The following is a 14,564-nucleotide window of genomic DNA, read 5'->3' on the forward strand; positions in this document are numbered from 1 at the left end:
CAGGTGGGAGCCACTTTTGCTACCTCGACGCCTCTTGCATCTTGGACGCACAAGACTCTCCAAGAGCAGGGTTAGGTCTACTTCATATTTCGTTCCTTCTTGCGGGGGTCTCACTTCAGCCCTCCTCTTAATGAGAAATGGAAATTCCCCAGCCCTTTTCCCGTCACCTCAGATGGGGGCGGGATGAACAGTAGTCTCACAGGCCAATTGTACCACGCGACGTCCTGTGACAAAATGACCGACAACCTCTGGCGCCAATGGAGTTCCCCATTGCGAGGGTTCATTTTGACTGACCGCCAGGCCAGCTAATAGACTGTAAGGTCGCGCTACGCTAGTCACAGAGGCTGGCCAATAACTAGAGGAGGAGACCGGAAGTCAGCTCGGGAGAAGCCGGAGGCGGGCGTTCACAACCGCCTAGGCCTACGCGGGTCAACGCAGCTTGGGGGCTGCGAGCCAGCTCGCGGCGCGTGACGGAGAGCGTGAGCGACAGATCCCGGCGGCCAATGATTTGCAGGCGCCTGGAAGTCGCAACCAGTGATGAGTCTAAGGGGCGGGAGGCAGCAGGTTAGGCAGTGAGAAGTTAGTGGCGCTGCTGGGACGGGGGGGGAAGAGACGCTTCTTCCTCCTGCTGCTCCTCACCTTCCCGGGATCAGCCGCGGCCGTGGCCGCGAGTGACTCGGCGGCGTCTCGGGCTCCGCGTGAGAACCATGCTGACGGACAGCGGGGGCGGCGGCACCTCCTTTGAGGAGGATTTGGACTCGGTAGCTCCGCGATCCGCCCCAGCTGGGGCCTCGGAGCCGCCTCCGCCGGGAGGGGTCGGGCTGGGAATCCGCACCGTGAGGCTCTTTGGGGAGGCTGGGCCCGCGCCGGGAGTCGGTGGTGGCGGTGGCGGCGGCGGCGGCAGCGCGGGCGGAGGGGACGCAGCGCTGGATTTCAAGTTGGCGGATGCTGTGCTGAGGACTGGCGGCGGAGGTGGTGCCTCTGGGAGCGACGAGGACGAGGTGTCCGAGGTATAGCTCCGGGACCCTGGTCTCTTTAAAGGTTGCGTGCGACGGGAATTCTTTGGACCCGCACGCGGCTGGTCCACCCTCCGGCTTCCCGGGTGCAGTGTGTTCTCTGACAGCAGTCGCTTGCAAGGCGACGGTGGCAAGCGGTGCGGGCCTAGGGAGCGCTCTCTTTGCTCTCCGGCGCGCGTCAGGAGCGGGTAGGGTGCCCGTCACCGGCTGTAGGACCCACAATAGGGAGTTCTTTGGTGTGCGAGCTTCGCGCGGGAACCCGGACTCGAAGGCTACCTCCCGCCCACCCCGCTTTGGCGATGGGGGAGGGCGGGGTCTCATTAGCCAGAGTCCCTGCCCTTGGTACTGAGGGAGCCTGAGAAACCGGCGGACACGGCTAGCTCAGAAAGCCTGTCTGCTGTTCGCCCCTGCCTTAAGGGTGGCCCTGCCTGTGCATTTAAGTAGAGCAGCTCTCATTTTTTCTCTAGTTGGAAGCAGGTGAGTAGTAAGTTCGCAGCTTTTTACTCCGAAAAAATCACGTGATCGGCTCTTGGACGTTTTATGAAGTTAGACAGGAAAAGGAAGTTCCAAGGCATCTTTGAGCTTCGGAATAACTGGATAGTTGAACGCTGAGGTTTTTAGCCTTCGAGAAGATGAGACATCCTACAGACTCCTTTTCTTTTCTTGTGAAGAAAATGCGTTGAGCTCTTGCATTTCTTTTAGCACATGTGTATATTATTGCGTGCACATTTCAGGTGTGAGCAATTTAGGATGGTGGATAATGTCCTTTAGTCTCTTGAAGAAAAAAGTTGACACAAACATACATAGTTGTAGATATTTGCATACATACTTGCATACAAGTTTTACAAGTTGACTATTCTTTTCTTTGAGAATGGCCAGCACAGAGAACTGAACTGTGATACTTTTAAGTGCTCAGAATTATGTTTCTTTTTAATTTGGCTATGATTTGTTGACTTTTAATTGTCGAGATTTAGTCTGTGAGTTGCTGTATAGACCAGGGTGGCTTAACTTTCTGTGATTTCCCCCTCCTGCCTGTATCTCCTTAGTGCTGAAATACAGGCGCACACCACCATGCCTAGCTAACTATTTCGTCTACATTGGTTCTAGCATGCCTGGTTCATCCTTGTGACTTTAACCTCTGGTCCTGGTGTTAAAGTACAGGAATTCCTGTGTACCAATGATCCTGGCTTGTGCATTTGAGAGGACTAAGGAGAAATTATTGCAGAGTACAGTTACAGCACTATTTTCCTAGGTCTGAACAGGAGATTTTTTTTTTTTTTGATTCAACATTTTACTTAAGGAAAAAGCTGTGTATGTTATCCATCTGTATTTTTTTTTTTTTTTTAATTTCCCTCTTAAAGTAAATCCTAGGCCAAGATGAGAGAAGAATTTTATTTGGATAGTCAGTTGTTGGGAGAGTCTGTAGCTCCCTCCTCGGTTTTGAGTTTGGATAGGTTTTATCTTTTCAGTGAAATGATGAGAGCTGAACTCAGAACACATGGATGTTTGGCTAGGAAAGAAAGTGCTGGCTAACTTAAGATTTGTTTTCTTTGTAACTTGTAAGGGAGAATCTGAAAAGACTGGCTTTATTCTAAATGTTATGGGAAGATAGTCTTCTTGACTTTGGGAGGGCACTTTGACATAATTGGCATGAATGAGATTAGAGGTTACTGGTTTGCTTTTATAAGAGCAGTGTTTAGATTTCTTCACAGTTAAAAGTATTAGTGAACTTCCAAAGTCAAATTCTTGCTGTTTGTCTCTGTCACATACATTGTATTAAAGCTATGGGTACAATCTATACATTTTGATACTGTTTTTGAGACAAGGTCTTAATATATAGCCCTGGCTGGCCTGGAACTGACTTTGTAGACAAGATTGGCCTTGAACTCTGATCAGCCTGTTTCTACTGGGATTGACTGCATGTGCCACTATGCCTAGTTTCATACTTTAAACAAAATTTTTGGTTTTATATGTGTTTTGGTGTTTTGCCTATGTGTGTGTGCACCACTTCCGTGCCTGGTGCCCATGGAATCCAGAAGAGGGTGTCATGTCCCCTGAAACTCGGGTTACAGCTGGTTGTGAGCTACCATGTGAGTGCTGAAAATTGAACTAGGGTCCTTTGGAAGAGCAATCAGTGAGTGCTCTTAACCCTAAGCCATCTCCAACCTCAGAACACCTATTCTTATTCTTCTGTTTACTTATACATTCTGTGCCAAGAATGAATTTAGGTGTTGAGAGTATATTTAGGTGTCTCCCCACCCCCTCCTCTTTTGGACAGGATTATACTTTGTAGTCCAGACTGAACTTGTGAGTGCTAGGCAGTATTTTGTCTGAGTTACCACTATGTTTGTTTGGTTGGCTGGCTGGCCTTCCTTCCTTCCTTTCTTTTTCTTCCAAAAAAAAAACTTCCCCCAAACAAACCAAATCCAAAATAACAACAACAACAACAACAACAACAAAACTTTAGTTTTGGAATGCAGATCTCCACAGGAAGCCGGGCATGGTGGTGCACGCCTTTAATCCCAGCACTCAGGAGGCAGAGGCAGGCAGATTTCTGAGTTTGAGGCCAGCCTGGTCTACAAAGTGAGTTCCAGGACAGCCAGGGCTATACAGAGAAACAATGTCTCGGAAAAAAAACAAAACAAAAAAAAAAAAAAACAACAGATCTCCACAGGGGCTTTTGGGGACAGTAGCATGTAGATTCTTAACCTGTGGAGAAGAAATTTTTCTGTGTTTTTTCCTTTCAGAAAAGAAATTCCTCAAATATCTCACAGCAACAGTAGGGTGGATATATATATATATATATATATATATATATACACTCTGTGAATGAAATGAATTATTATTATTATTATTATTATTATTATTTTGCTTAAGTTGTTTACCGTTCTGTTTTCTTTTTCTTCCTTTTTTTTTCCTTTCGGTTTTTCGAGACAGGGTTTCTCTGTGTAGCCCTGGCTGTCCTGGAACTCACTCTGTAGACCAGGCTGGCCTCGAATTCAGAAATCTGCCTGCCTTTGCCTCCCGAGTGATGGGATTAAAGGCATGCGTCATCACACCTGGCTGCTTTCTTTTTTATGAACTGTCTTTTTCTGTTACTTTGGAAGGGAGAACAAATAATATTCTTACCTGTGAAAATACTTACCTGTGAAGTATTTGAATAATAATAAAATCCTCATTTCATATTTCCTAAATTATTTTAGAGGCAGACAATGAATTAGTTGTTACTTAGTTTGGGAATGGAAATCATCTTCATTCCCATGTGGGGCAGGAGAAGGTAAGAAATGAGAAATAGGGCTGGTGAGATGGCTCAGTGGGTAAGAGCACCCGACTGCTCTTCCGAAGGTCCAGAGTTCAATCCCAGCAACCACATGGTGGCTCACAACCATCTGTAACAAGATCTGATGCCTTCTTCTGGAGTGTCTGAAGACAGCTACAATGTACTTACATATAATAAATAAACCTTTAAAAAAAAAAAAAGAAATGAGAAATAAAGATCCAGTAATGTCTCTTGCTGGTTAAGTTAAAAGGTCCATTAGTTTGAGGAGGGAATTTAGGGCTGTTACTATTAGTAAATTTTTTCTCAGTTTTATTTATTATTATCATGTGTGTAGTAGCATTCTTTTGGATGTCATAGGACAACTTGTGGAAGTCAGTTCTCTCTACTATGAGTTCTGGGGTTTGAACTGAGGTGATTGGGCTTGAAGCATTTATAACTGTTGAACGGTTCATCTCAACCAGCCCCCATACTTTTTTTTTTTTTTTAAAGAAAAAAACCTAGGTTTTTTTCCCCCTTAGGAAATTCATTATTTGGTTATTTATTTGTTTAGTGGTTCTGGGGATTAAACCCAGGACCTCATGTTTGCAAGCAAGTACTCTGCTCACTACATCTCTAGCATGTCTTTACTTTGTAAAATTTGAGATAGAACCTTAATAAATTGCTCAGGCTGAACTTGCTGTTTAGTTTAGGCAAGGATTAAACTTTGTTTTTTTGTTTTGTTTTGTTTTGGCTTTGTTTTTTGTTTTTTGAGACAGTCTCATTGTAAAGCTCTGACTATTCTGAACTGAATAGAGATCCACCTACTTCTGTTTCTCAGTCCTGGGATTAAAGACATGTGCCACTCTATTGAGCTTCAAACTTTTGATACTTCTGCTTCAGCCTCAGAGTTAATAGGCTGATGCCACCAAATCCAATTATTGAATATAGTTTTAAACTGGGGGAATGTCTTGTTTCTTACCCAAATAGGTCCTTGGCTAGAGGAGTCGGAATTTACATTTGATAATTGATAATTTAAAAATGTCTTTGAGCTAGGTACACAAGTATAATCCAATGAGCTAGGAGAATGAGTCAGGAGTTAAAGGCTAGCCTCAGTTTCATACATAGCAGGGCCAGCCTGAGCTACATGAGACCCTGTCTAAAAAACAAAACCCATATAAATCAGCTTAAGTTATTTTATTTTATTTTATTTTCTGAGACAGGGTTTCTCTGTATAGCCCTGGCTGTCCTGGAACTCACTCTGTAGTCCAAGCCAGCCTTGAACTCAGAAATCCGCCTGCCTCTGCCTCCCAAGTGCTGGGATTAAAGGCATGCGCCACCACTGCCCGGCAGTTAATTTTTTAGGATTTATTTTTATTTATATGTATGTGTGTCTGTATGCCATATGTATGTATTTGTCTGAATCTCTAGAGATGGAAGGCAATTGTAAGCACTCCAGTGTTGGTGCTGCAATCAAGTCTTCTGTAAGAGTATTCTGTGTTCTTAACTACTGAGCCATCTCTCCTTACAAACCAGTTTTCTTGTTTTAAATTATCTTATTAGTGGTTTGGTTTGTAGGTATGTGTGTGCAGTACTCACAGAAGCCAGATGAGGGCATCAGATCTCCTTGGGACTGTAGTTACAGATAGTTGTGAGACATCATGTGGGTTTTGGGAATTAAAACCTTTCCGAGATCCTCTAGAAGAGCCAGTCAGTCATCCTAACCACTGAATCACCTTTCCAGCTTTACAAGCTAGTTTTTGTTGGTTTGTTTGTTTTAAGACAGGGTCTTACTGTGTTGGCTGTAAACTTACAGAGACCCATCTCTGCCAGAGATAGAGATCAAAGGCATGTACCACTACAAACCAGTTACAAACCAGTTTCTAAATGTGAATTTTGGAGTGATAACCATCTTCTTTTAGAAAATTGAAATAAAAAAAATTCCTAAAGAAAGTACTTTTTAAAATTTTTTCTATCATAAGAGTGTGTGTGCATATACTATATTTGAATAATATGTGACATCTTTTAAAATTATAAAGTGCTGGGTGTAGTTGTACACACATACACCTTTAATCCCAGGTAGACAGATTTCTGAGTTTAAAATTAGCCTGGCCTATACACTAAACATCTGAGTTTCAGGCCAGCCAGGGCTACAGAGTGAAACTGTGGGGGGCAGTGTACTACAAAGTTATGGGGCTTAGGGTGTCGCTCATGATAGGTTGGAACTCTTGCCTAATTCCCATATATCTCTGGATTCAATCTCCATTACTAGAGGAAAAAGGTTTGTTAAAATTATTATAAAACTAAACAGTTTCATAAAGAACATATAGAAAGTAAAGTCCTTCCTACCTCAACTAGCCTTTCAACTCTCCTCCTTCAAGGTAGTCAATAATCTTTCAATAAATTTATATCATTTTGATAGTTTTTAACAGTTGTGTAAAAGCACAAAGATACTGACTATGGCTCTGAAAATTATAGTAAAAACTTTGTAGGGATTTTTTTTTCAAGTATTTATTTATTTTATTTTTATGAGTACATTGTCACTGTCTTCAGACACGCCAGAAGAGGACATTGGATCCCATTTACAGATGGTTGTGAGCCACCATGTGTTTGGGAATTGAACTCAGGACCTGTGGAAGAGCAGTCAGTGCTTTTAACTGCCCAGCCATCTCTCTAGCCTGGGATTTTTTTTCTCTCTGAAAATTACTTGCAGATTCAAAAGAACAGACTCGAGAGGTAGAGCTGTAGTTAAGAGTCAGAAGTACAGACCATATAGAATTGAGTTTTTTTCTTCCAGTGGCAAAACAGCTTGTTAATTTCCTTTATAGTTATTTGTTATATAGTATAGAGCAGGGTTTTCATTAGCATACTGACATGTTGGACCAGATAATTCTTTGTTGTGAGGGTTTTACCATGCATTAATAGCATCTGTTTCTCTCCAGTAGATGCCAGTGGAAACTACTTAACTGAGGTAGACTCAGGTTCTTCAGACATTCTTATGATGCATCATGGGAACAAAGTCGTTCTTGCTTGACAACCACTGGTTTAGACAATCACTCTTGTCAGGGATGGCAATTTTGTCATGAATACTCTGTATTCAAACTTTAGGTAAACAAGGTGACTCACTGCTTTTAATAGCATCCCAGGGCTTACACATAACATGAGAGAAATAGAATGAAGGTACTAAAAAGTTTAATGTAAAACTAGTCAGAAGTGTTTTAAGTTTTCTAAAGTAAGTTTATCAGATAAAAGAACTTTCACTTAAAATATTTTCAAAAGGTTTACCTAGTTTTCATGAAAGTAAAAATATAAAAGTTGTTATGGGAACTAAAACAGAAAGGGTTTTACTATATAAATATCAGTGATAAAATAGAAATATCAGTGATAAAATAGGAATTATAACTTTGTAGTCTAAACTTTGGAGACATTGGAAATGTTAAAGAAAGTAAAGGGTATGTGCTGTTACTATAATTATTAAATACTTATCAATCTTGGACAATATCATTCTGTAAAGCAGTAAGACAGCATGTAAATTAATGCATTGATTGTAATTATATGAATTATGAGTTTAGAGCAATACAGAATTGGTTAGTGTGAGTGGAAAAAGACCTTATTGTGAAACTTGAAGAATGAGAGTTTTGTTTTTGTTTTTAAGGGTTTTTGTTAGTGTTAAAAGCATCTTTAAACATTTAACATGTAGTTCATAAATTTAATAAAGGAAAAGTAATAAACTTTTTTCATTTTTTTAATGTTCCTTTTAAAAAATGTGTGTGAGAGTGTGTGGAGGGAAGGAGGGAGAGAGGAGCATGGAAGTGCATGACCCATTGCCTGAATGTGAAGGTCAGAGGGTGACTTTTGGAAGTTGATTGTCTCCTTCCACTTGATTGTCTCCTTCCACTGACGAGCAGGTTGTTAGGTTTTGTTTCTTTGTTTTTCAAGACAGGGTTTCTCTGTGTAGCCCTGGCTGTCCTGGAACTCACTCTGTAGTGCTGGGATTAAAGGCGTGTGCCACCATGTCCGGCGGTTGTTAGGTTTTTTTTTTTTTTGTTTTGTTTTGATTTTTCAAGACAGGGTTTCTCTGTGTAGCCCAGGCTGTCCTGGAACTCACTTTGTAGACCAGGCTGGCCTCGAACTCAGAAATCCACCTGCCTCTGCCTCCCGAGTGCTGGGATTAAAGGCATGCGCCACCATGCCTGGCTCGGTTGTTAGGTTTTTGTGACACTGCTTTTATCTGCAGAGCCATCTTTGTTGTGTCCCTCACCCTGTGTCATACAGCCCAGGTTGGCCTAGAACTCAGGATCTTTGTGCTTTTAATTCCTAAGTACTGAGACTACAGGTGTCTATCCATTTTCCCTCCCTCCAGTTCCTTAGTTCCTTTCTTCCTTTCTCTTGTGTGTATGCTTTGAGGTGGGATCTTATATAGCCCAAACTGGCCCCAAACTGGCTGTGTAGCTTAGGATGATCTTGAAATAATCACCCACTCTCTAGTCTTGGAGAAAACGCAGGGTTTTGCTTTGTACCCCATGCTGGCTTTGTGTGCTCCCCCCCCCATCTCCTCCCTCCCTCCCCCCACTCCAGCTTGTGTCCTGGAACTCCATATATAACCCAGGTCCTTGGCAAACTCAGAGATCCTCCTGCTTTCCCCAGTGCTGGGATTAAAGTCAGCATACCTGACTTTGAACTTTGATCTTCCTCCTTCAGCCTTTGGAATAGAATTATAGGGATGTGCTACCATGCTCAGCTTTTGGTAATTGTGAATAATGCTGCTGTGAACATAGGTGGACAAATATCTCTTAGATCTTGTGTTCCATTCTAATTATATGTCTGTGTAGAGCAGTGTAGGGAGTCTGTGTGTGAGTGCTTAATAGCAGTGGAAGCCAAAGGCATCAAATTCTGATGGAGCTGGAGTTAGAGATGGGTGATGTGCACAGGACTCTGGTCCTCTATAAGAATAGTATGTGTGCTTAACCTCTAAGTCATCTCTCTAGTCCTACTTACTGTTTCCTCATTCTTTACAGAAGAAACAGTTTAGTGAGTAGAACTTCTTCATCAATTTATCTTTCACAATAAAATTTCATAGTTCCAGGCTGGGAATGTAGCTCAGTTGGTAGAGTGTTTGCTTAGAACAACAGGAAAATCTGGGTTCTCTCCCAGCACAGCATAAAACCAAGCTTGGTGGTGTAAGACTATGGGAGGTAGAGGCAGGAGGATCAGAAGTTGAAGGTTGTCTGTCCTCAGTGTATATTGAGTTAAGAGTTAGAAAACAGCCTGGGCTACAATGGAGCCTATCTCAAAAGAAAGAAACATGAAAATGAAGTAATTCTAAAGGTCCCTACATATGTGTTAGAATAAAGGGAAGCTACCTTGGGGTCTCCCGGCTAGCCTGACCTATACATTAAGTAATCAAAGGATAGCTGGAGAGATAGTTCAGACCAGAGACAGATCACCACCATCCACATAAAAAGTAAAAGTCAGAAGTTTTGTGTGTGTGTGTGTGTGTGTGTGTGTGTGTGTGTGTGTGTAATTCTGCCCTGGGGAGGCCAAGTAAGTGTGTGTGTGTTTGTGATTCTGCCCTGGGGAGGCCAAGACAGAGCTTGGTCTAGAGCTTGCTGGCTGCTAGCTAGTCAGCCTAGCCTAGCCTAGCCTAATCTAACCTATTACCTATTCCTGGGCCTCAGTGAGAGACCTTGTCTCATAAAGCAAGGTGTGTGATGCCTGAGCAGGAAGGGCATCCAAGATTGTCCTCTGACCTCCACCTCATTCCCCCCTTCATAGCAGCAGAGGCTATAGCTTATTTGGTAGAGTGCTAACCTAGTGTGTATGGATCCCTGGGTTTATCTACACATAAACTCAACTTGGTGGTGTGCACCTGTAATCTTGGCATGCACATGGGGTAGAGAAGAATCAGAAATTCAAGGTTGTTTTTAGCTTCATAGTGAATTACACAAGATCCTGTCTCAAGCTAAAACAAAACAAGAATTGGTGATTGTAGCTTAATGATAGAGTACTTTCCTATCCTGTGCAAGGCCCAAGGATCTATCCCCAGCACTTGCAAAAAGAAAATAGGATAGGTCGTTCAGAGGTTTTAGTCCTTAGTAACTTATTTAAGAATTCTGATAGAAAGATAGAAAAAAAAAGAAGAAAAAAAAAAAAAAAGAAAAAGAAAAAGAAAAAAAAATTCTGATAGAATGCTTGCCATCAAACCTGATGACCTGAGATCAATCCCTGGAACCAGTATAGTGGAAAGAGAGAACTGATTCTCACAATTTGTCTTCTGACTTGTGTATGCATACTGTGGAACACACACACACATACAAAATAGAAAAAAAAATCTGTTTGGTTGATCATCCATTATCCATCCATGCTGAGGATTGAAACCCAGGGTTTTGGACATCCCAGGAGAGTGCACTGTGGCTGAGCCATATTATATCCCTGGTCATTTTTTTTTTTAAAGATATTATCTCATATTGTAGTGTAATCCAAGCTGCCTTATAACTCATGATGTGTAGCCCAGGCTGCCCTGGAATTTATAGCAATCCTAATTCAGTTTTCCAAGTGTTGGGATTATAGGCATGAGCAATGATGCCTGGCTTTCCAGCTTTTTATCTTTTTCTTTGTGGTGTTAAGGATTCTGGCCCTCTTTAGTTTTCATTTTTTGAGACAGAGTCTCAGTAAATTGAACTCAGTTCTAGCAGGCTTTGAAGTTCTTGCCTCAACCTCCTATGTAACTGGAATTACAGGATTATACCACCAGACCTAGCCTGATGGGTATTTTGGAATATATTTAGAATCTACTACTTATTAAGCTGTATGCTAGGCTTTAGATGATGGGGAAAAAAGTGTTTCCTGCACTTAAAGATGTCAGTTTTTTTTTTTTTCAGTAATATGAACATTTCAAGGAATGAGAAAATTTTACATCTTTTTAAACTCCTTTCAATATTAATGAATTATATTGCATGTCCCAGACATGCTGCAATTGGATTACCTCACATATTTAATTTTGTTATGGTTCTGTGACAATCCAAGATATCAAATTCAATGCATAAACTCTTGGTGTGCATTAATTGGATGATCTCTATATAAAGGTAGTGTTTGAGTCTTTACTTGAGGTCATGGATGAGCCATAAGAGGTGGGCTTACAAGGGTAATAATTTAAAATAAAAGCATACCCATTCAACCATCGTGGATTTCTGTGTTTTGTGCTCATGTTTTAACATAATTCCAACTTCTTTATCTTATAAACTCTATTATATTTACTTACTACTTATTTAGTGTGTGCAGACAGTTGCATGTCATGGCATGTGCGTGGCAGTCAGAGGACAACTTTGGGGAGTGAGCTCTCACTTTCTACCTTGTCATGACAGGATTTTGTTTCTGCTGCTGCAGAGTGGCTGTCCAATGAGCTCCTGGGTAGTTCTTCTGTCTCTGCCTTCTATTTCATGTTTGAAGTTTCACTTGAGTTCAGAATTAGCAGACTTTCACGGCCAAGTGCAGTTAAGCCTTTTTGTCTGCCGAACCACTCCCTGGCCTAATAATTGTCTTATATATTCTATCAGCATGTTCTACTTCTAGGCCTTTGCCATTTCAGGTCCTTCTGATAAGAACATTCTCCTTTAAGACATTCATGTGACTTCCTTCTTTTTCTCTTTAAATAATTTTTATCTGGGGGGACAGGGTCTTGCTGGGTATCCCTGACCCATTGATTACTGTGTTTGATGTAGCATTGACTTGACTACTTTTTTTTTAACTAAACTACACCAGCAGCCTGATACCTCCTTTCTTTAATCTTATTTAAGTTTTTTTCTGTGTAGACCTTGACTGGCCTGGTACTCCCTATATAATCCAGGCTAGTCTCACACCTTTTGCTGGTATTACAGGCATGTGCTACCATTCCCGGGTTCTTTTAGTAGACCGTTCAACTATCTGTTGCTTCTTTTCTGTAAATATCTCAAGCTCTCCAATTCTAAAACTGAAATAATCATTTTCTTCTGTCTACCCCATCTCTTCTTCCCCCATTTGTGTATGTGTGGTGCTGGACATTAAATCCATGACTTTGGGCATGATCTTAGGTAAGTACTTTAGCACTGACTGACTTGTCATCTTTAAGTAGCATTTCCCTAAAACTAGCAACTCTACTCAGAGACTTCATAGCTTATTCTGTTGCTATTTCTCATCATAGACATCTAACTCATTTCTTTTTCTGTGTTCTTCTGCTGTAAATGAAACTATCTTTCACCTATGCTATTGCTGTCTGTTTACCTCTAATCTCTAGCTCTTTACCCTGCCATCAGAGTAAATTCTCTTTCACCAAAGTGTTGTTCATTTCAGCTGGTTGTTGTGGCTTATGTTTGTTCCTAGAACTTTGAAGGCTTGATAATAGGATTGTTGCTAGCCTGGGCTGTAAAGTAGTCGTTCCTACCCCCCCCCCCAAAAAAAAAAGAATAAGTTTTTATAGCATACAAGATTATTTAGGATTTTGCTCTTGTTATTTTTACGTCCTAATTCTCACTGACCTCCTCCATTTGCTTTTTATATTTTAGCCATAACAAATTGCTGTAGTTCTGAACATCAAGCTATTGTATGTCCTGGTATATATGCTTTCACTGCTATGGCTTCTAGAATCATAGTAATAATTAAGATGTTGAGTGCTCATTGTCCACTGAAGTAAAAGGCTTGTTTACATAGTCTAAAAATAAATCTTGTAAGTATCATATAAGGAAAATTATATGATCCCTAATATGCATATGATGTTTAATATACACAGTTATATTCAGTTAACAATAGAGCTAAGTTTTTTTTCTTCATTTTGGAGGCAGGATTTCTATACCACAGCATAGGCTAGCCTTGGACTTGATATCTCCTTCCTTAGCTTCAGACTAGGATTATAGATGTGTACTCCCATATCCAGCAAGATCAGGATGTGAAATCAGACCTTTGGGTTTTAAGACTTGTTTACATCCTTATCCTTTTGGGGGGAGGGGGGCTGTGGGTCTCTGCAAAGCCCTGTCTTTCTTGGAACTTGAATCCAGGCTGGCCTTGAATTCAAGAGATATGCCTGCCTTTGTCTCCTGATGCTGAGATTAAAGGCATATGCCACCTTGCCTAGCTATGCATTTGATCTTAGCCAGCAGGCTGAAGAGTGAAAAGCCTATGTTTATAGTTACTTTTTGTTTGTTTATTGAGATGGATTCTTGCTATGTTGCCCAGGCTAGTCTCCAGCCTGTGGCCTCATTGATTATTCTATGTCAGCCTTCCAAGTAGCTAAAACTGCAGGAATGCACCATGCCATAACCTTTTTTTTTTTTTTTTTCCTTTGAGACTAGGTTGTGTTGTATACCTGGTTAACCTCAAACCTTTATGATCTTCCTATACCAATCTATATCTCTGTGTGTGTATGTGTCTTTCTCTGTTTTTGTTTGTTTGTTTGTTTTGTTTTCTCTCTCTGTCTTGATTTATTTTTTCCAAGATAGGTTTCTATATGTAGCTCTGGCTGGCCTGGAACTTTCTCTGTAGACCAGGATCTCTAACTCAGAGATCAGCCTGCCTCTGCCTCCCAAGTGCTGGGATTAAAGGTCTGTGCCACCACTGTCTGGCTTAATTGAGAGTTTAGATTCAATTTTTTTTACACTTTTATGAGATGGGAAGCATCTCATTTTTGGGCTTCTGAGGGCACCTGTATGCATGTTAACACACACACTCATAGGCACATACAAATAATTAAAAATTAATCTTAATAAATTCCAAGAAAGCTGTGCACTTTAATTTTTAAAAGTGCTATTAGTATTAACTTGATTTAAAATTGGAGTTAATTTTTGTTCTATCATTTATTAGTTTTAGCAGAGTATACATCAAATACTTGCTAGGTATGATGTATTCTTGGGCCTGCACCACAACTCCCAGCAGTGGGTTAAAACTGACTTACTTTCTTTCTTTCTTTTTTTCTTTTTTTTTTTTTTTTTTTTTTTTTTGAATCAGAATAAATTATTTAGAAGAGAGGAGAATTATCTTATAGTGGCCTAACAATGCTGTTATCTATTTTCAATATTGGAAATTGAGCCTAGAGTTTTGTACATGCTAGGCAAGTGTTCTAATATAAGACACACACCCGGGGCTGGTGAGATGGCTCAGCAGGTAAGAGCACCCGACTGTTCTTCCAAAGGTCCAGAGTTCAAATCCCAGCAACCATATGGTGGCTCTCAACCATCCGTAACAAGATCTGACACCCTCTTCTGGAGTGTCTGAAGACAGCTACAGTGTACTTACATATAATAAATAAATAAATCTTTAAAAAA

The 14,564-nt window shown here is 41.0% G+C and overlaps 1 protein-coding gene across 1 annotated transcript in view; it reads left to right on the forward strand.

Moving 5' to 3' along the window:
- Positions 1 to 534: 534 nt before the first annotated feature.
- Positions 535 to 14,564, forward strand: part of LOC110332931 (ankyrin repeat and KH domain-containing protein 1) — a 105,526-nt gene continuing 91,496 nt past the window's right edge. Inside the window, exon 1 of the mRNA XM_029547220.1 lies at positions 535 to 1,010. Within this exon, the coding sequence (XP_029403080.1) occupies positions 708 to 1,010 (303 nt within the window). The 5' untranslated portion in view covers positions 535 to 707. The remainder of the gene's footprint in view (positions 1,011 to 14,564) is intronic.

This window comes from Mus pahari, chromosome 15 (assembly GCF_900095145.1).
Source record: "Mus pahari chromosome 15, PAHARI_EIJ_v1.1, whole genome shotgun sequence".
Taxonomy (NCBI): Eukaryota; Metazoa; Chordata; class Mammalia; order Rodentia; family Muridae; genus Mus; species Mus pahari.